This window comes from Erpetoichthys calabaricus, chromosome 5 (genome assembly GCF_900747795.2).
Source record: "Erpetoichthys calabaricus chromosome 5, fErpCal1.3, whole genome shotgun sequence".
In the NCBI taxonomy this organism is placed as follows: domain Eukaryota; kingdom Metazoa; phylum Chordata; class Cladistia; order Polypteriformes; family Polypteridae; genus Erpetoichthys; species Erpetoichthys calabaricus.
The window spans coordinates 244,035,210-244,057,908 of NC_041398.2; the positions used below are offsets into that span (position 1 = coordinate 244,035,210).

Consider the following 22,699-nt stretch of genomic DNA (forward strand, 5'->3'; position numbering starts at 1 on the left):
GTCAACAAGCCCAAAGGTGAGTGAAACATTACGAGACATGGGGTTGATTTGCGGTAATAACGCCTCTCCCCCTCTCTTTCTCTCTCTCTCTCTCTCTCTCTCGTCAGACAAAAAAGAAGAAAAATAACACGTATCATACTTCCGGGTTCCAAGATGGCCACCCCGACATCACTTCCGGCACCCGCTGATGAAGTAACTTCCGACTCCATCCGATGACATTGCTTCCTCCATTACATCACTTCCGGTCTCTCTTTGATGGCGTTGTATCCATCCAACAGTTTCAACATCATCTCCTGCCAACCCATTTCTGTCCTCCATTTTGTCCATACTGTATATAAAATGCCAAATTTTCTGTTACCTAAGGTTAATTGATGTAAATGCTTTTTGATCACTATTCAAGTCTTTTTGTTTTTTCTTTTGTCCAATGGACATTATACGGGGATGGTCCCCAACTCTTTTCCTTTTGTGGAAGTGCTTTCTTTGTAAACTTATTACAATATATATATATATTGTAGAAAAGGCGCTATATAGGCACCTGACCTGGCACAGAGCGACACAGAGCCACATATAAAACACAAGGGCTTTTATTTTTCTTCACCCGGGGGCGCACGTCTTCCCCGTGACCCACAGGCAATACACAGTCCCAAAAGCACTCCTTTTCCACACAACAACAAAAACGCTCTTTTCTCCTCTCCCACCACTCCTCCGCAAGCTTAGTCCTCCACCTGCCAACCCTGGCTCCTTGAGTGGTGGTGGCTGGCCCTTTTTATACCCCACCCGGAAGCGTTCCAGGTGCTTGACCACCTGGTCCTAATTGTATTTCTGGGTGGGGCTGCAGATTCAACCAGCCGGGCTGCAGACTCCATGCAGCTCCCCCTAGCGGCCATCCGAGCCCCCAACCATGCTGTGGAGGACTCCAGCTCCCATGGAGCCATGCGCCAGGTTGGGGAATCATCATCCGCCAGGGAGACTGCCACCAAGCGTCCCGGGGAAGGTATTGAAGTGTCCATGGCTGCTCCCCCAGAACAGATGCAATAGGGGCATCCCTGCCGGGCATGGGACCCGGCTGTCCATCACAATAAATAAATATATATATATATATATATATATATGCAGCCATATGAAAATGTTTGGGAACCCCTCTCACCCTGCATAATACTTTACTTTCAACAAAAATAAAAACTGGCTGTGCAAAAATTTGGGTCCCCGTGTACTTCTGTGGATTTGAATGCATGTGACTGCTCAATGCTGATTACTTGTATATGTAAATATATATATATATATATATATATATATATATATATATATATATATATATATTGTGGTACCCGGATGGGGCTGGTACCCAGCCGGGACACCCGAGAAGACCGGAGAGGGCTTGTGCCTCCACCAGACCTCGAGGGGGCGACCACCCTGAGGGCCACGGGTACAGAGCTGGGAAGCTCGACCCTGTAGGGGCCCGTGGTCACCACCAGGGGGCACCCCAATACCAGTAGGACCCTGGACCTCAGCACTTCCGCCACACCCGGAAGTGCTGGGGGGAAGAAAAGAGGGGACACCCGGAGTGCATCCGGGGATACAGCCGGCACTTCCGCCACACTGGGGCGTGTTGGTGGGAGATTGCCGGGATACACCTGGAGCACATCCGGGTGCTTATTTAAAGGGGCCGCCTCCCTTCAGAGGATGGCTTGAGTCAGGTGGAAGAAGGACGAGGTCTCTGGAGGAGAGAAGGAGGCGGTCTGAAGAGAGAGAGAGAGAAGGCATTGTTTATTGGCCTGGACTGTGGGGTATTGGGGCTTGTGTGAGTAAATTGTAATATGGAAACCCTAAACAAACATGTGTGGGGTAATTTAAACGTGTCTGTTTGTGTCCGGGTCATATTCCACAATATATGTATATATATACTGTATATATATATATACATCCATCCATCCATCCATTTTCCAACCCGCTGAATCCGAACACAGGGTCACGGGGGTCTGCTGGAGCCAATCCCAGCCAACACAGGGCACAAGGCAGGAACCAATCCTGGGCAGGGTGCCAACCCACCGCAGATATATATACACACCTTTATATATATACTCACCAGCCACTTTATTAGGTACACCTTGCTAGTACCAGGTTGGACCCCCTTTTGCTTTCAGAACTGCTGTAATTCTTCATGGCACAGATTCAACAAGGTGCTGGAAACATTCCTCAGAGATTTTGGTCCATATTGACATGATAGCATCACACAGTTTCTGTAGATTTGTCAGCTGCACATCCATGATGCGAATCTCCCATTCCACCACATCCCAAAGGTGCTCTACTGGATTGAGATCTGGTGACCGTGGAGGCCATTTGAGTCCAGTGATCTCATTGCCATGTTTAAGAAACCAGTTTGAGATGATTTGTGACATGGCGCGCTATCCTGCTGGAAGTAGCCATCAGAAAATGGGGACACTGAGGTCATACAGGGACAGATATGGTCAGCAACAATACTCAGGTGGACTGTGGCATTTAAACAATGTTCAGTTGGTACTAAGGGGCACAAAGTGTGCCAGGAAAATATCCCCCACACCATTACACCACTACCACCTGCCTGTCCTGTGCATTCTGAGATGCTGCTCTACATACCTTGGTTGTAACTAGTGCTTATTTGAGTTCCTGTTGCCTTTCAATCAGCTCGAAACCAGTCCGGCCAATCTCCTCTAACCTCTTGCATCAACAAGGCATTTTGGCCCAGAAAACTGCCGCTCACTGCATATTTTCTCTTTTCAGACCACACCGATAATTCTACAATTACATCACATTGAGCAGACATTTAAAGAATAATTTAAACATCAGTGATGGATGCCAATTACTCTTGTCAGTGTCAAGTTATTTCAGGGGTAATTGTGGGTTCTTCTTTTTTTTTCCTTATCTGTAGATAGCTGGACTGGCTTGTCTAACAAAGACTCAAACGAAAAACAGTGTTGTATTTTCTGTAGAATTTGTGCACAGTTGTAGTATTTGTTGCCTTCTAAATCTGGAAGCCTAGGTTCATGTCCTGTGTTGGGCACTATGTGTGTGGTGTTTGCATGTTCTCCTTGTGTGCATAGGTTTTCCGCTCACGTTATGTTAAACGGTGTCCCTAATTTTGCCCGGTGTGACTGAGCCAATGTGCCTTGTGATGGACTGGCGTTCCGTCCAGGCTCATTCCTGCCTTGAACCATATGCTGCAGCCGCAGACATCATCTCCCTGGAACCGCGGATGAACGTCTTAGAAAATGAACGAACAGAGTCTAAATTTTGTTCATTTTTTAAAAGTCGGCTGCAGTGATCTATTTTTTATAACATGAATGATTGCAATCAGCGAACATCAGTTTAATTGCAGCAGCAGACATATTTGTAAAAGCTACGTGCTTTTCCTTGAGGCGCTTACATGAAATCGAATGATTGAGCACTGCTGAAGAAGGACGTTTTACTTTTTTGCAGTTCCCTCCGAAGCACTTATTCACACACACACAGAGATGTGTCACCATCGCAGTGGAGGCAATGACAGCAAGCAGAACTGGCAGCCTAACGATATAAAGCTTACCGTAAATTGTCTGATAGACACGATCTGAAGTTAGAACTGTGTCTCCGTTTTAATAACGGAGATTATCAAAAAATTTCCAAAATAAGTAAAGACACGTAATCAAGGATTGGTAACACACTGCGTTTCTAAAATATTTAAAACGATCGCCTCTTGCTGATTAGAGACGGAGTTCATTTGCATTTTCTTATGCGCACTTTCTGCGCATTATACGGTAATCATGGCGCCCTTCCGTGTGTAAGGAAATAAGCCAGAGCGCCAGTTTTTTCTGGCCGGTGTGTGTCAGTTACAACTTACCAGAGACGGTCGAGATTCGGTTCTCATAGAAACGCCACTTTTGTAAGGCCAGACCGAGCCTAACGTTTGGTCTTGAGGCAAAAAAAATGGGCATTTTGGACAGGATACGGAAGGAATGGTTTATCATTGGAATAGTACTGGTCATTGCTCTAGCAAAATTGGAGCCTGCCACGGGAGTGAAAGGAGGTGAGCAACCCGAACCGCTGAATTAAACTCTTCATAAAATGTTAACGTCTGCCTGCTGCGCAGTGTTGGCACGGTCTTTTCATGGGCTCTTAAGGTTTATCAAGATAGTGTTGGCGCGTGGCAGACTTCTCGGCGTGTTCTGCCGTACCTGCCGTTTGAACGAGCGTTGGAGTGCCAGTCGGGAGGAGACGATCACACGTGATTTTCATTCATATCGTTTTTATTGGCAGCGTGTCAGTTGGTGTAGGCTAACGGCTTCCCCTTTACGGAGCACGGGATGTGCATGCATTGCATATATGTACACGTATGTATATGTATGTGTGCGTCTGTCGGAAACGCAGACTTGTGCAGCCGGATCTGGAGGCTGCAGCTGACACGTTGCCTTGCCTCCGCGCCACTTCCGTGTTGGGTGCTTTAAATTCCGCCGCCTTTAAATGTGATCTGTGTGGCAGAGCCGGGAAGTGCCCAGCCTTACATTGCCGAGTGCCCACCAGACCGCTACAAATTCACCTGGGCAACGAATGCAGGGCTGTGGAAACTCCGACTCCTCAGTCTGTAATTTGATTAATATATTTACTGTTTTGATTTAAAGCGCACAAGGTATACAGACAACAGATACAAGGCATGTCATCCCTGCCAGCGTGAATCATCAGGCTACTTTTTAGCACTCTAAACCAGTGGTTCCTAAACGTTTCAATACTCCACACCCCAAGGATATGTTTGATTTATGGTTGGGCCCCCTTCGAAAATACCATCACATTTGAAGATGCCCAATCTTACATGCCGAGTGCCCTCCAGGCAGCTACAAATTCACTTGGGCAACTGCTGTCAGGTCTGAATGCAGGGCAGTGGAATCGGCCCACTAAACCTTCGACTCCTCAATTTGTAATTTGATTAATATGTTTACTGTTTTGATTTAAGGCACACTGGGTATACATACAGCAGATGTAAGGAGTGTGATCCCTGCCAGCGTGAAGCATCAGGCTACTTTTTAGCACTCTAAACCAGTGGTTCCTAAACGTTTCAATACTCCACACCCCAAGGAAATGTTTGATTTATGGTTGCACCCCCTACAAAAATACTATCACATTTGAAGATGCCCAGTCTTACAAACCGAGTGCCCTCCAGACAGCTACAAATTCACCTGGGCAACCGCTGCCAGGTCTGAATGCACAGCTGTAGAATGGGCACACTAAACATTCGACTCTGACTCCTCAATTTGTAATTAGATTAATATGTTTACTGTTTTGATTGAAAGCACACAAGATATACATACAGCAGATACAGGGCATGTCATCCCTGCCAGTGTGAATCATCAGGCAACTTTTTAGCACTCTAAACCAGTGGTTCCCAAATGGTTCTGTACCCCCCACACCCCTAGAAAAATGTTTGATTTATGGTTGCACCCCCTACAAAAATACTATCACATTTGAAGATGCCCAGTCTTATAAACCGAGTGCCCTCCAGACGGCAGCGGTTGCCCAGGTGAATTTGCAGCTAGGTCTGAATGCACGGCTGTGGAAATGGCACACCAAACCTTCGACTCCGACTCCTCAACTTGTAATTTGATTAATATGTTTACTGTTTTGATTTAAGGCACACCGGGTATACATACAGCAGATACAGGGCATGCCATCCCTGCCAGCGTGAATCATCAGGCTACTTTTTAGCACTCTAAACCAGTGGTTCCTAAACGTTTCAATACTCCACACCCCAAGGATATGTTTGATTTATGGTTGGGCCCCCTACGAAAATACCATCACATTTGAAGATGCCCAATCTTACATGCTGAGTGCCCTCCAGACAGCTACAAATTCACTTGGGCAACTGCTGTCAGGTCTGAATGCAGGGCAGTGGAATCGGCCCACTAAACCTTCGACTCCTCAATTTGTAATTTGATTAATATGTTTACTGTTTTGATTTAAGGCACATCGGGTATACATACAGTAGATGTAAGGAGTGTGATCCCTGCCAGCGTGAATCATCAGGCTACTTTTTAGCACTGTAAATCAGTGGTTTCCAAATGGTTCTATACCCCACACCCCTAGAAAAATATTTGATTTACACTTGGAGTCCCTACGAAAATACTATCACATTTGAAGATGCCCAGTCTTACAAACCGAGTGCCCTCCAGACAGCTACAAATTCACCTGGGCAACCGCTGCCAGGTTTGAATGCACAGCTGTAGAATGGGCACACTAAACATTTGACTCTGACTCCTCAATTTGTAATTAGATTAATATGTTTACTGTTTTGATTGAAAGCACACAAGATATACATACAGCAGATACAGGGCATGTCATCCCTGCCAGTGTGAATCATCAGGCAACTTTTTAGCACTCTAAACCAGTGGTTCCCAAATGGTTCTGTACCCCCCACACCCCTAGAAAAATGTTTGATTTATGGTTGCACCCCCTACAAAAATACTATCACATTTGAAGATGCCCAGTCTTACAAACCGAGTGCCCTCCAGACAGCTACAGATTCACCTGGGCAACCGCTGCCAGGTCTGAATGCAAGGCTGTGGAAATGGCACACTAAACCTTCAACTCCGACTCCTCAACTTGTAATTTGATTACAGTGAATCCTCGTTTATCACGGTTAATCCGTTCCAGACTCTACCGCGATAAATGAATTTTCGCGAAGTAGGATTCTTTATTTATAAATCGAATATTTTCGCAGTTAGAGTATAGAAAACCTGTTTATGACCTTCTAAATACGTTTTTTAACATTATTAGAGTCCTCTAGACATGAAATAACATCCTTTAGTCACCATTACACTCATATTACCCAATATATTAGACAAAATAAGAGAAAATAAGACACATTAGACGTTACAAATATCATATTATTATTATTATTGTACTGTACATTTAATTACACACACACACAGGTCTTACACACAACCACTAACCTATGAAGGCACGGGCTCAGTAGGAGAGTCTTCAGGTTGTAAGCTGGAGCGCTGATCGCACCCTCAGAGGACACAGACGCCCCTGGGAAAACCCCTGAAACATTCTACCTTCACATTGCTCCTTACCCTTCTTACTTGCGCTATAACGTGCGATAAACCTCTCACGCGGTACTCCGCTTACTTAAAAGTATTGTGCAGCGCCTCTCAGCTTTGGAATTGGTTGTTTTGTTTCTCTCTGTCTCTCTCTCAGACATTCTCTGCTCCTGGCGGAACTGTCATCTCTGACTTGTCATGGAGCACTTTTAAACTTTTGAAAAGAGACAAATGTTTGTTTGCAGTGCTTTGAATAAAGTTCTTTTTTTTTCTACAACCTCCTGTGTCTCTGTGCAAATCTGTGACCCAAGCGTGACAAGGTGGTGCAGTATCTTCAGCAGGTGCGTCGTTGTCGTCTTCTTCCGCTGAAGGAGTACTAGGAGTAGGCAGTGGGTGTCTGGGTGCGCGGCTGAAGAACATCTTGATAGGCAGTTGCTGGCGCTGTCTTTTCATATGCGTGAGGAGGCTTTTGTAGGATATTGCCATCTTTGATCATATCCAAGAGTTTCACCTTCTCCTGGATGGTAAGCATCTTCCTCCGGCGCTTAGTTTCATTGTCAGAAGGCTTAGAAAAAGCAGCACGTTTAGGTGCCATCGTGGGGCTTAGATAAAAGTTCTCAGAAAGCGCATGCGTAGTGACATAAGTGTGTATGAGAAAAAATCGCGATAGAGTGAAGCCGCGAAAGTCGAAGCGTGATAGAGCGAGGGATCACTGTAATATCTTTGCTGTTTTGATTTAAGGCACACCGGGTATCCATACAGCATATGTAAGGAGTGTCATCACTGCCAGTGTGAATCACCAGGCTACTTTTTAGCACTCTAAACCAGTGGTTCTCAAACATTTCTATACCCCAAACCCCTCGAAAAATGTTTCATTTATGGTTGCACCCCCTACAAAAATGCTATCGCATTTGAAAATGCCCTGTCATACACATCGAGTGCTCTCCAGACAGCTACACGTTCACCTGGGCAACCGCTGCCAGATCCAAATGCACGACTGTGGCATTGGCACACCAAACCTTCAACTCCAACTCCTCAATTTGTAATTTGATTAATATCCTTACTGTTTTGATTTAAGGCACACAAGTTATACAGCAGATAAAAGGTGTGTCATCCCTACCAGCATGAATCATCAGACTGCTTTTTAGCGCTCTAAACCAGTGGTTCCCAAACGTTTCTGTACCCTACGTCCCTAGACAAATGTTTGATTTAAGGTTGGACCCCCTACGAAAATACTATCACATTTGAAGATACTCAGTCTTGCATGTTGAGTGCCCTCTGGACCGCTACAAATTCACTTGGGCAGCTGCTGCCAGGTCCGAATTCAGAGCTGTGGAATTGGCACACTAAACCTTCAACTCCGACTCCTCAATTTGTAATTAGATTAGCATGTTTACTGTTTTGATTGAAAGCACACAAGTTATACAGCAGATACAAGGCGTGTCATCCCTACCAGCGTGAATCAACGGACTGCTTTTTAGTGTTCTAAAGTAGTGGTTCCCAAAGGTTTCTATACCCCGCACCACAAAAATAATATCACATTTGAAGATGAAGAAGTTACATTTCTCAATTTTGGACCACAAATTGAACCACATATGGTACTGCAGGTGAACATGGTTGGGAGCATGCGCTGTGGATTGGGACCTGAGTGCAGTGGGTGACACCTCAGCACCACAGTGGAACAGGTTGAATTAAGAAAAATAATACCCTTTAACGGTGCAAAAAATGTATATATTATCTATACATATTAATAAAAGGCAAAGCCCTCACTGACTGACTGACTGACTCATCACTAATTCTCGAACTTCCCGTGTAGGTGGAAGGCTGAAATTTGGCAGGCTCATTCCTTACAGCTTACTTACAAAAGTTAGGCAGGTTTCATTTTGAAATTCTACGCGTAATGGTCATAACTGGAACATGTTTTTTGTCCATATACTGTAATGGAGGAGGCGGAGTCACGTATCGCGTCATCACGCCTCCTACGTAATCACGTGATCTAAAAACAAGGAAGAGATTTACAGCACGAGTCAAACGCGGGAACGAAGGTAAATGACGTTAATTTTTGACTGTCTTTTAATACTGTGTAAGCATACATATTAACACGTGCAATTAAATGTGTGCATTTACGGAGTGATTTCTCAGGCTTAAAAGCTCGCCTTTTATCAAACGCGGGAACAAAGGTAACTGACGTTGTTCACTGTCTTTTAATACTGTGTAACCATACATATTAACACGTGCAATTAAATGTGTGCATTTACGGAGTGATTTCTCAGGCTTAAAAGCTCGCCTTTTATCAAACGCGGGAACAAAGGTAACTGACGTTGTTCACTGTCTTTTAATACTGTGTAACCATACATATTAACACGTGCAATTAAACGTGTGCATTTACGGGGTGATTTCTCAGGCTTAAAAGCTCGCCTTTTACTAAAAAGGTAAATGCAAAACTATTTTCAATCATTCTATGATCTGCTTCTAACAACTGAAGGCACCGTGGCTGATGTTACGTCACTTGCTGTCCAACCATAAGCATTACCTGGTAGGTAACCGGCCACTCACTTCACTACCTCGAACCTCTGAGGTTTTCTTTTGTTCTTAATTAAAATTTAAAAGCAATACTTCACCGCTGCTAAGCCCCTCTAGCGCTGACGTCCGAGGTTCGATTACCGTAAGCAAGTGCAGTGAGTGTGTAATTACATTCACGGCATTCGTAGTCTGATTCACAATCTGATTGTATGGGTGGTTACCTACCAGGTAACGCTTATAGTTGGCCACCAAGTCAGGTCGAAGTGATCACTCGAGTAAAGGCAGCTTCACAAAAAAACAGATCCTTAACAAACTGTTATTAGTATATTTTCCCTCAATTTAAAAAGGTTTTCTTTTCTTCTTAATAAAAATTTGAAAGCGGTACTTCGCCGGTGCGAAGCGCGTTGATTTGACCGACTGACACATACAGACATATTCATGAGTGCAGGTACTTCGGAAAGAAAGCACCGTGTAAACCTAAAGTTTAAATTAAGTTCATAGACCTACAAAAGTTTGCCATTCATTTGAGGCAAGATTGCTTTTCTTCTGTACAACTATACGTTGCATTCTCAAGAGTGTGCCTGCACGGCTTCGGATATAGATATATATATATATATATATGTATGTATGTCTATATATAAATATGTAAGCTTATAAGTACTGCCTTACTTCTCTTTAAGAAAGGAAGATGTAATGATACTTGATTTAAATGATTCCATGTCTTCCTGGGTTTGCGTAGCTTATTGTCAATATCTTTACACGTTTTTTTAAGACTTATTGACTGAAACGGGCTTTCACGAAAAAAGTTAGGGCTTTGCTACAGGATACACCCTCCACAAGTTAAGCAAGTAAAAATAAAATATATATTTCTGTTTTATTTAAACCTTTTAAGCTCGTATACATAGCCCCATTTGGCTGTTTAATTTTTTTTTCTTTCTTCAGTAATATTTAATCTCCTTAAAGAAAAAGAACATATCCATTTTATTTTTTTTGTATCTCTTTAGTAATATTTTAGTGTAAAAGGATAACCAGTATTTAAACCTTTTATGTTACTTTATACATTTATTTTACACAATGTTGAAAAATTAATAAGAAAGCTACATATTTTGGCAGCTGCTGCTTTCATTTTCAATTAAATGAAAAAAGCTCTCCAAGAGAAAACGTCAATGAAGAAGAAACAGTTTGCACTATCTAAAAAGGAGAAACCCTCATTTATAAAAGTTTGCTGCAGATGACTTAACTGAAAATAAATGAATAGTTCCTATGTGTACAATACATATTTATCTATTTTACTTATGCCTTTATTCCAGCAACTTGCAACATCTGAGGTACAATTTGTTACATTACTTTTGTTTTTTGCAGCACAGGCTGGTGAAGTGACTTCCTTAGGGTCACACAGTGGTGTCAGTACCAGGATTTGAACTGACAAGCTCCGGGTTTGCTGAAATATTACTGAAGAAAGAAAAAAAACGAAAACGGGCAAATAGGGCTATGCATACAGATGTCCATCCATCCATTATCCAACCCGCTATATCCTAAATACAGGAGCCAATCCCTGCCAACACAGGGCACAAGGCAGGAAACAAACCCCGGGCAATGTGCCAGCCCACCGCAGGGCGCACACACCACACACCAGGGACAATTTAGAATCGCCAATGCACCTAACCTGCATGTCTTTGGACTGTGGGAGGAAACCGGAGTACCCGGAGGAAACCCAGACAGACACGGGGAGAACATTCAAAGTCCACGCAGGGAAGCGAACCCGGGTCTCCTAACTGGCACCTTTCACTGCGCCACCATGCCGCCCACATACAAACTTAAAAGGTTTAAATAAAACAGAAATATACCTTTATTTTTACTTCCTTAACTTGTGGAGGGTGTATCCTGTAGCAAAGCCCTAAGTTTTTTCATGAAAGCCCCTTTCAGTCAATAAGCCTTAAAAACAGGTGTAAAGCTAAACTTGCAGCACCGCTAATCAATTGCACTTGCCTAACGCCTCTCCTAAGGGGACATACTGTGGGATCTAGGCATCAGTCAAAGCACCAATCACAGGGCTGATTAGAAAGCGGGAAGCTGTGATTTGTCGTCTCCCTCCCATGTAAAATTGAGCTCAGGTGCATCCTGTTTCCCCTGATCATCCTTGAGATGTTTCTGCAGCTTCATTGGAGTCCACCTGTGGTAAATTCAGTTGACTGGACATGATTTGGAAAGGCACACACCTGTCTATATAAGGTCCCACAGTTGACAGTTCATGTCAGAGCACAAACCAAGCATGAAGTCAAAGGAATTGTCTGTAGACCTCCGAGACAGGATTGTCTCAAGGCACAAATCTGGGGAAGGTTACAGAAAAATTTCTGCTGCTTTGAAGGTCCCAATGAGCACAGTGGCCTCCATCATCCGTAAGTGGAAGAAGTTCGAAACCACCAGGACTCTTCCTAGAGCTGGCCGGCCATCTAAACTGAGCGATCGGGGGAGAAGGGCCTTAGTCAGGGAGGTGACCAAGAACCCGATGATCACTCTGTCAGAGCTCCAGAGGTCCTCTGTGGAGAGAGGAGAACCTTCCAGAAGGACAACCATCTCTGCAGCAATCCACCAATCAGGCCTGTATGGTAGAGTGGCCAGACGGAAGCCACTTCTTAGTAAAATGCACATGGCAGCCTGCCTGGAGTTTGCCAAAAGGCACCTGAAGGACTCTCAGACCATGAGAAAGAAAATTCTCTGGTCTGATGAGACAAAGATTGAACTCTTTGGTTTGAATGCCAGGCGTCACGTTTGGAGGAAACCAGGCACCGCTCATCACCAGGCCAATACCATCCCTACAGTGAAGCATGGTGGTGGGAGCATCATGCTGTGGGGATGTTTTTCAGCGGCAGGGACTGGGAGACTAGTCAGGATAAAGAGAAAGATGACTGCAGCAATGTACAGAGACATCCTGGATGAAAACCTGCTCCAGAGCGCTCTTGACCTCAGACTGGGGCGACAGTTCATCTTTCAGCAGGACAACGACCCTAAGCACACAGCCAAGATCTCAAAGGAGTGGCTTCAGGACAACTCTGTGAATGTCGTTGAGTGGCCCAGCCAGAGCCCAGACTTGAATCCGATTGAACATCTCTGGAGAGATCTTAAAATGGCTGTGCACCGACGCTTCCCATCCAACCTGATGGAGCTTGAGAGGTGCTGCAAAGAGGAATGGGCGAAACTGGCCAAGGATAGGTGTGCCAAGCTTGTGGCATCATATTTAAAAAGACTTGAGGCTGGAATTGCTGCCAAAGGTGCATTGACAAAGTATTGAGCAAAGGCTGTGAATACTTATGTACATGTGATTTCTCAGTTTTTTTATTTTTAATAAATTTGCAAAAATCTCAAGTAAACTTTTTTCATGTTGTCATTATGGGGTGTTGTGTGTAGAATTCTGAGGAAAAAAATGAATTTAATCCATTTTGGAATAAGGCTGTCATATAACAAAATGTGGAAAAAGTGATGCGCTGTGAATACTTTCTGTATGCACTGTATATTTGTTTATCTATTTATGTATTTATTTAAAGAGCTTCTGTGAAAAGCCAAATTCCCCTCTGGACACAAATTAAGTTTCATCCATCCATCCATCTATTATATAGTACTATCTATCTATCCATCTATTATATAGTGTCTTTCATATCTATCTATCTAGTTATTTACATGCTTAACTCTTTGAGGGCTGAATATTTTTTCCAATAAATTCAGTTTTCTGAAAAGCACACAGAGCAATGGTTTCACACACAAATCAACATAAAACGTCTGTTGCTATGTGCTGTTGCTGCTGTTGGCGCATGTTTGGCATCTCATGTTTGGCAGTGGCTGCGCTGGGACACCTTGATGGTCAGCAGGAATACGCGGTGGGCCAGCTGCCTGGCTGGCTGTCTTCGCACAACAGATGGGCGGAGCGGTGGCAGTCGCAGTGTGACACAATATAGTTTGTACCTCTTGTTATCCTAAGTGGTAGTCCTCCCAGGCGAACGCTGCTGTAGGCGCATCAACTACACAAAAGTGTTCAGCACCACGATCAACTGGGGACCGATCAGATGATGCTGGTACCTCACTTTTGTTTTCGATATCCAGCTCCAGAGCACTTGCATCATACTCAGAGTCCGAAAAGTCAGAGTCCTATTCAACGAAATTACATAAAAGGTCCACTGAGTATTTTGCTTTGGACATTCGCTTTGGTCTCTCGCCAGATGTCGATGCCATTTTAGAGGTTGTTTGCTCTTCATTACTCACACACGAGTAGAGAAAATCAGCAAAGCTATGTAGCTTTTCTTCTAGGAAAGAGAGTCAAACTAAAACGTAACAGCGAGTTTTGTTGCAGTTTACAGCTGATTACTGTCCTGTACTCCTGAATTTTGACAAAAGATGACATCAGCCCTGAAAGAGTTAATAGAGGCATTTAAAAAAACAGAACACTGATCTATTGTAAAGTGAAGTAAATTTTTTGTCATGTATAAATTGTCTCAGAAAATTACCTTATCGTGGTGGAGAGATTTGAGTGCCCTTATGACCCTGGAGCTAGGTTGTCCAGAGAAGAAACTCCTGTTAGGACCTTCCAAGGCAAATTAGTCCCAGGTGAGGGGTCAGACAAAGAGCATTATCTTAATGCAGCTCCATGAAGATAAAAAGAGTCCCTTGTTATGGGGTTAACTGGGTCTCCTACTGGAGCCTGGCCTGGGAGAAGTGTCTGCAAGCGAGCACCTGGTAGCTTGGCCTACCACAGATCCCAGTCCGGCACATCCTGAAAACACAATGTGTGACTGCCCTCCTGTGGACTTACCACCTGGAGGAGGAAGAGGGGCCGTGTGCAATGCGACCTGGGTGGCTTTTGAAGGCTAAGATTTCTATGACTGTTGCCCCCGTGACCTGGCTTTGTATGAGTGGTGGAAAATGGATGGATTGACATATATATTAATTCACATAGTACAATACAGTGGAACCTTGGTTCACTAACGTCTCTGAACACGTACAAATCGGGTTACGACCGAAAAGTTCACCAAACTTTTGCAACTGTTCACGACCACACACTCGGTATACGAACAAGCCAGTTTCCCTTTCGGTTTGTGCGCGCCGATGATTTCCGCACGTGTTCAGTCTCTCCCTGTGCATTCCCTGTGCAGAGAGAGAGAGACGACTGGCCGCCCGCATAAGGCAGAGAAGGCAGTTAAAGAATGCACGGGGCTTGTTTTTAAACAGACAGATTCGAGCACTTTTTTAACCTCGTTGTATTTAATGAAGACTTTTTTCTATTGGATTTTAACCTCCACTTCACTTCTGTTTACAGCGATCGGTTCGTAGTGTGCATTGTTGCAATGTTACTTTTCTTGGTTGTTTATTAAATTATGGATTTTTCAAATGTTAATTTTTTTTCCCTGTGCTTAAAACTCACTTAAAAAAAAAAAGTGTTTTTAGCGAGTGGTTCATAGCGCTATAGCGCGAACTCTTGCAATGTTAGTTTTCTCTGTTGTTCAAGGTTTTCTCAGTGTAATTAAATATTTTTACATTTAGTTTACTGTTACACTGTGCATTCTATGGTATAATTAACTATATTTGTGCTTAAAAACTTAAAAAAATATATATATTTGCATACAGTTCGTACGGTCTGGAACTGATTAATTGTATTTACATACAGTCCTATGGGAGAAATTGCTTCGGTTCACGACCAAAGTTTTGGAACGAATTATGGTCGTGAACAGAGGTTCCACTGTGTATAATATGTATGTGTGTATATATATACAGTGGTGTGAAAAACTATTTGCCCCCTTCCTGATTTCTTATTCTTTTGCATGTTTGTCACACAAAATGTTTCTGATCATCAAACACATTTAACCATTAGTCAAATATAACACAAGTAAACACAAAATGCAGTTTTTAAATGATGGTGTTTATTATTCAGGGAGAAAAAAAATCCAAACCTACATGGCCCTGTGTGAAAAAGTAATTGCCCCCTTGTTAAAAAATAACCTAACTGTGGTGTATCACACCTGAGTTCAATTTCCGTAGCCACCCCCAGGCCTGATTACTGCCACACCTGTTTCAATCAAGAAATCACTTAAATAGGAGCTGCCTGACACAGAGAAGTAGACCAAAAGCACCTCAAAAGCTAGACATCATGCCAAGATCCAAAGAAATTCAGGAACAAATGAGAACAGAAGTAATTGAGATCTATCAGTCTGGTAAAGGTTATAAAGCCATTTCTAAAGCTTTGGGACTCCAGCGAACCACAGTGAGAGCCATTATCCACAAATGGCAAAAACATGGAACAGTGGTGAACCTTCCCAGGAGTGGCCGGCTGACCAAAATTACCCCAAGAGCGCAGAGACGACTCATCCGAGAGGTCACAAAAGACCCCAGGACAACGTCTAAAGAACTGCAGGCCTCACTTGCCTCAATTAAGGTCAGTGTTCACGACTCCACCATAAGAAAGAGACTGGGCAAAAACGGCCTGCATGGCAGATTTCCAAGACGCAAACCACTGTTAAGCAAAAAGAACATTAGGGCTCGTCTCAATTTTGCTAAGAAACATCTCAATGATTGCCAAGACTTTTGGGAAAATACCTTGTGGACTGATGAGTCAAAAGTTGAACTTTTTGGAAGGCAAATGTCCCATTACATCTGGCGTAAAAGGAACACAGCATTTCAGAAAAAGAACATCATACCAACAGTAAAATATGGTGGTGGTAGTGTGATGGTCTGGGGTTGTTTTGCTGCTTCAGGACCTGGAAGGCTTGCTGTGATAGATGGAACCATGAATTCTACTGTCTACTAAAAAATCCTGAAGGAGAATGTCCGGCCATCTGTTCGTCAACTCAAGCTGAAGCGATCTTGGGTGCTGCAACAGGACAATGACCCAAAACACACCAGCAAATCCACCTCTGAATGGCTGAAGAAAAACAAAATGAAGACTTTGGAGTGGCCTAGTCAAAGTCCTGACCTGAATCCAATTGAGATGCTATGGCATGACCTTAAAAAGGCGGTTCATGCTAGAAAACCCTCAAATAAAGCTGAATTACAACAATTTTGCAAAGATGAGTGGGCCAAAATTCCTCCAGAGCGCTGTAAAAGACTCATTGCAAGTTATCGCAAACGCTTGATTGCAGTTATTGCTGCTAAGGGTGGCCCAACCAGTTATTAGGTTCAGGGGGCAATTACTTTTTCACACAGGGCCATGTAGGTTTGAATTTTTTTTTCTCCCTAAATAATAAAAACCACCATTTACAAACTGCATTTTGTGTTTACTTGTGTTATATTTGACTAATGGTTAAATGTGTTTTGATGATCAGAAACATTTTGTGTGACAAACATGCAAAAGAATAAGAAATCAGGAAGGGGCAAATAGTTTTTCACACCACTGTATGCTTATACAGTATGTGTATATGTATATGTATATATGTACTGTATATGTGTATGTGTGTGTGTGTATATATATAATATATATATATAATAGAGAGAGAGAGATGACAAAGTACAGTAAGAAAAGAATATGATCAAAATGGTTCATACAATGTTATTTATTTTGGTTTTTTCAGAAGAAATTTGTTTCGGTCGGGCAACACAGTGGAGCAATGGTAATGCTGCTGCCTTGCAGTAAGGAGAGCAGGGAGCACGTCCCGGTATCTCCCCCTTGTCTGAGTGGGTTTCATCTGTGTGCTCCAGTTTCCTCCCACAGTCCAAAGATATGAAAGTTATGTAAATTGGTGACACAAAATTGGCCCTAGTGTGTGTTTGCCCTGCAATGGATTTGTGACCTGACAAGGGTTTGTTCCTGCTTTGTGCCTTATGCTGGCTGAGATAGGCTCCATTACCCCCTCTGTGACCCTGCTGTGGATTAAGTGGGTTAGAAAGAGACCAACATGAAAAGTTAGTAATCAAAGTAAGTGAAGTGGGAGTTCAGGGTGCCAATTTGTAATTAGGCAAGAATTGGCTCCAACATAGGAAGCAAAGAGTAATGGTGTATGGGGTTGAACTTTTTTGAGAATTAGTTGGTGTTAAAAGTGGTGTCCCTTGGGTTAGTGCAGTGGCTGCTGCTCTTTGTAATATAAATAAATGATCTGGGCAAGAATTTAATAAATAAGCAAGTGATGTTTGTAGGTAATACCAAACTAAGCAAAGGCTGATAATGGAGAATCAGCCAGATTGTTACAGAAAGACTTGGGCAGCATACAGGCTTGGCCAGATTTGTTACCAATGAAATTTAAGGTAAATAAATGTAAATTCTTACACGTAGTTAGATTTGAATATGTAATGGGAAGTCTAGATCTTGAAAAGTACACCTTACGAGAAGGGACTTTGGAGCAGAATTTTGTTTGGAAAAAGCATATATGTCATGTTTGTGAAGAAATAACATTGACTTGAAAAATACCAAACTTATCCTTTAACCCTTCGTACAGTGCTGGCTCCATCAGGCAGAATGTTATCGGCTCTCACAAAAAGGAACGGCCACGACTGTGCTGGAACGTCAGCACTCGGTCTATAAATGTGAAATAGCCAGCGATTTTAAGTCATTTAAATCACCAAAGTTCTGCAATGAGATCGGCAACTGCAGACCCACGACCAGAAATCCATGTAGTGTGATATCAGTTTAAACGTAGGTTCTACTGTACTGTAGGTTCTACTGTACTGTGTATATTCCATTGTAGTGGTCTCAAAGTGAATTAATAATGTCAATTACAACATCAAGGATAATAACCAATGATTATGAATATTGTGGTAATCATGGACCCCAATGGTGTTCAAGCTAAGGAGGCAAATGCACTTCATGACTGCTGTAGCATAGCAGAACATGTTAAAGTTTAGAGGCCCTAAACCAGTAATTAAATTTCCAAATCCTTGTTTTTGCCAGATGCTGCTGCATAATTATGCACAAGGCAAAGCAACAACAATAGTAATAATGATAATAATACATTTTAACAAGTATAAAAAGTTCTAAAAACTTACTAGTACCATTTGAGCTTTATAGGTATAGGATTATAGTATTAACACTTGTGATCTGGATCAGAAATGATCCTTCTATAGATTTTAGATCAATTGAGCGAGGGCTTGCTTTTTAGTATTATTGATGAAATGTGTTTAGATATTGGAGAAAACAAGCTTGAAGGAGAGGCATTCAAGCTGTTCAGAGTGACACAACAGGGTCTCATTTTTTATGAGTTTAAATGTCAATACTGCACATAGATTATTTATTTGATGAATATTGGCTTCTGTATTGGGAGGACATAGGCGGTTACAGCAGAGTTACATAATACGGAGTGGTGCATGAAAAACGAGCCCTGCCCTGGAGTTAGCAGCAACAAACCTGCAATATTTAGGTGAAGCTAATGGAATGTAGTGATTACCACAACAAACAGGTCTGTTGCAAAGAATGGAGTGACATTTAGTATTTTTTTTTAGTCACTCTCCTAAATACACAGTAAGGAAAGAATTGTTGCAGTTCTCTGCCCGGCTCGCTCTCCACCTTTTAAATTTTTACCTTTGGGGCTCATTAAAAGGGTACTTGAACTATCTACAAACCTTGGACAAATCCAAAAGGATAACATACGCCAGGAGATAACCTCAGGCACAGAACTGGGGTCTCTCTTTATGATCACATTGTGGTTTGCACCACTGGTGCCAATGGAGATTTTTAAATTGGTCAGTAACCTCTACTGTGTAATAAAACACTAAGGCCTGTGTGTCCAATCCCTCAGAGCAATCTGATTGGTCAGTTTGGCTTTTGCAATGCAATGAAAGAGGACGTGTGAGTGTGAGATGTATGAGGGGGAGTAAAGATGCATGCTGAGAGAGTCAGATTCAAAAACGAAAAGTATAAAACCAGACAGGGGGGGCGAGAAAGGAACAATAAAAATAATCAGAGTCTAAGAAGAATAGTTTACGTGAAGATGCTCAAGAAAGGGAGCGCCGGTGAAGTGAGGTTCAGACACATGCAAATACAGAGGAAAGTCACTGAAAGTACACGTAGGGCAAGAGATAGCAAATATTTTAAAATTATTCTATTACTTGTCTTTGACAGGAACTAGGGTAAGTTCTTTAATAACCTCATCTTAGCAATAATAAAGTAACTTTTCAAGTGTGACATTTTTCATTCTTTTACCAGGTCAGGTCAGGTTGGAGAGCATGCATTGTAACAGCACGTTGGTGCACCTACTACATGAAGAAACAGCACGGGATCCTGGTTGGCAACCCCCCAGGCAGACACAGGGTTCAGTCCCACCCTCTGTAAATAACCCTCTATCTGCAGCAGCCAGGTGTTATGTGGGAATCCCCTTTGCCTGGTCCAGCCACTCAGGTCCTCAACAATGAGAATCCTGCAAGCCAGGTCACCCTTGGGGAATCGCACCACATGGCTGTAGTGCCGTAACTGACGCTCACTCACAATGCAGGTAATGTGCCTCATTCGGGACTCTATGAGCATCCGCTCATTCGACACAAAGTCAAACCAATGGTACCCGAGGATTCTCTGAAGAAACTCAGTATCAAAGGAGTCCAGTCTTCGCCTTGGGTCACTGGATAGCGTCCATGTCTCGCAAACCATATAGCAAGACAGGAAGCACCAGGACTCTTTAAAGACTTGGACCTTCGTCCTTTTGCAGACATATTGGGAGCACCACACACCCTTGTCCAGTGACCTCATGACCCCCCTAATGCTCTCACAATCTGTCTATTGACTTCATAGGAAGAGTCACCAGAGACATGAATGTCACTGCTGAGGTAAGTAAACCTCTCAATGATGAGGTCGACACTCTCTTTGCAGACAGACACACTACTGATGGCAGTGCCCAAGATGTCATTAAAGGCCTGGATGTTGGTTTTTATCGGGACACTCGCAAGTCCAGACACTCAGACTCCACGCTCAGTCTCTTGAGAACCCCAATCATAGCCTCTATTGACTCCACGGAGATCATAGCATCGTCAGCAAAGCCAAGATCAGTGAATCTTTCTTTGCCAACAGATGCCCCACAGCTGCTGGACCCCACGACCTTGCCCAACACCCAGTCCATACAAGCATTGAACAGAGTAGGAGCAGAACACACCACTGACGAACCCCAGAACTAGGAAAAATGCAGAGGTTCTGCCTCCAGTCTGCACAACACGTACAGTACACTGTACAAAAGTTCACTGGTACTTTTACCCATATACTGTACATAAAATCATAAGCTGTTTATTTGTTCACCAACCACACAAAAATGTCTGAGCCGATTTTCACTAAATTTTGCATTTGTGTTGCTGTTGGCCCATCTTTAAAATATGGGTTATATGGTGTACTGGGGAGGGGTTGGGTGTAATGGAAGAATGTAAATATCAGGCAGGAGTAGTGCGCTCTGGCTGATGGAAGAACATCAGCAGATATGAACTTTTGTACTGTCCAACACAGGATGACATCTAAGACCACAGGTGTAGTGGTTTCTTCTGTGATTTGGATACAAAAATATCATTGTCTTGCTTTATTACGACTTTTGTCTAAGAGCACATCTTTTTGTCTCATTGTGGGTTATGTTTAGCCATACTGAATTTACGAAAGATATTTTTTCTTGCTTTTTCATCCCTGTGTAACACAGGATGTTTTACCTAGTTGCTCATACAACTCTTTATGAGATGGACGCTAACAGCTATTTTGCCATGTGTCATCTATATGTATAAAATTCTTTTCGCGTTTGAAACGGAAATGACGTATGACCACGCGATATAGAAATTACGTATGAAACGGAAATTTCGTATGACCACGCGATATGGAAATTACGTTGAGAACAAAGTGGACACTGGGAGGCACGAAATGTCGGGCTGCTCTGCCGGGTCGAGAGCTTCACAGTTTCGGGCAGCGTCCTCTCTTCTCGCACTGTTTGTGACACTTCAAGTGCCCCGTCGGCTCCTGGGAGAGTGGAAATCTTTGCGAATGAGTGTAATCGGCGCCATCGAAGCAGGACTCTGTTTGTAAATTGCCCTGCACGACTACTTACTGTCCCTTAAAGCGAGTTTGGGTCACTAAAACCCCGCAACATTCAAGGTTGCTTTTGTAATCAGTTATTTTAAGAAGACGGAGAGTTTACATCTAAGAAGATGTACAGACGTCTTCATGTAAAGTGTTGGACTTGGGAATTGTTTGGACCTTCTGCCCGTTAAGCACGGAAGGGCAGCGTCCACATTTATCAGAATTTTTCTCTTGTATCACAGGCACATAGTGCAAGGTTGTCAGGCGCTGTAATTCCTTTTTGTATTCGGCGCCCTCACGCCGATAATTAACCTGTTCCGTGTCGTCCCTCCGTAGGCACACAATGACGTGAATGTGTCTGCAAAAAGTGGCTTCTCCGGCCCTGCAAAAATACTATAAAAGTCGATCAGCCAGCGTGCCCTTCAATGTTCCCTCTAAGGAGTAGCATATAGTGAGCAAAAAACATTGTTTATAAGCGACATTTTGTTTAAGCCAATAATTTATGAGCACCAACTCCGACGTTTGGAGTGATCGATCGTGCGATAAGTATGAACGACGCCATCGGAATGAGCGATTGTGCGGGAAGTATGAGCGACGCTCTGAATTCGTGTGAGCGATCGCTCACGTGCTCAGCTTAGAGGGAACATTGGCGCCCATAGCTGTGCCGGCCTTTGAGACGGTGACTGCGCTTCTGCCTTAAGTGAAAGTAAGCACTTTTAATTTTTTTCCTCCTTCCCCTGAGCCACAGCCCAGAAAACTGCAAACACAGGATCCCTTTTCTAGACCACGGCAAACTAATATTATGGCGCTTCGCACTTTCTTTTGCATGTATAGGGTTATGAGGTTGCGGGAGGCACGCACAGGAGTGGAGGACCTACAGTGCCATTCCAACCGGTTAATGGCAGGGCCGTCTCTCCAGTCTGCACGAGACCCGCTGCGATGCTCCCCAAAAGATGCTCATATCGTCAGTGAAGACGCCTCTCTACACTATTTAAAAGAAAAAGAAAATTTTTTTTTCTTTATACCTTTTTTCCTTTTATCCCAAACCATATACACTGCATATACACTGCATATACACTGCAGAGGACACAAAACTAATTTTCTTTAATTGCTGGTAATGCCAGTAAGGCACATTACCACAGGCAGAAATTTGGACGTTCACATAGAAAATGTAATTTCT

At 43.1% G+C, this 22,699-nt stretch overlaps 1 protein-coding gene across 2 annotated transcripts in view; it reads left to right on the forward strand.

Moving 5' to 3' along the window:
* Nucleotides 1-3,762: 3,762 nt before the first annotated feature.
* Nucleotides 3,763-22,699, forward strand: part of slc10a7 (solute carrier family 10 member 7) — a 501,455-nt gene continuing 482,518 nt past the window's right edge. Inside the window, exon 1 of one of the 2 annotated variants that reach the window (XM_028802720.2) lies at nt 3,763-4,039. In XM_028802720.2, the coding sequence (XP_028658553.1) occupies nt 3,940-4,039 (100 nt within the window). In that variant the 5' untranslated portion in view covers nt 3,763-3,939. The remainder of the gene's footprint in view (nt 4,040-22,699) is intronic. The other variant, XM_028802719.2, reaches the window with a different exon arrangement.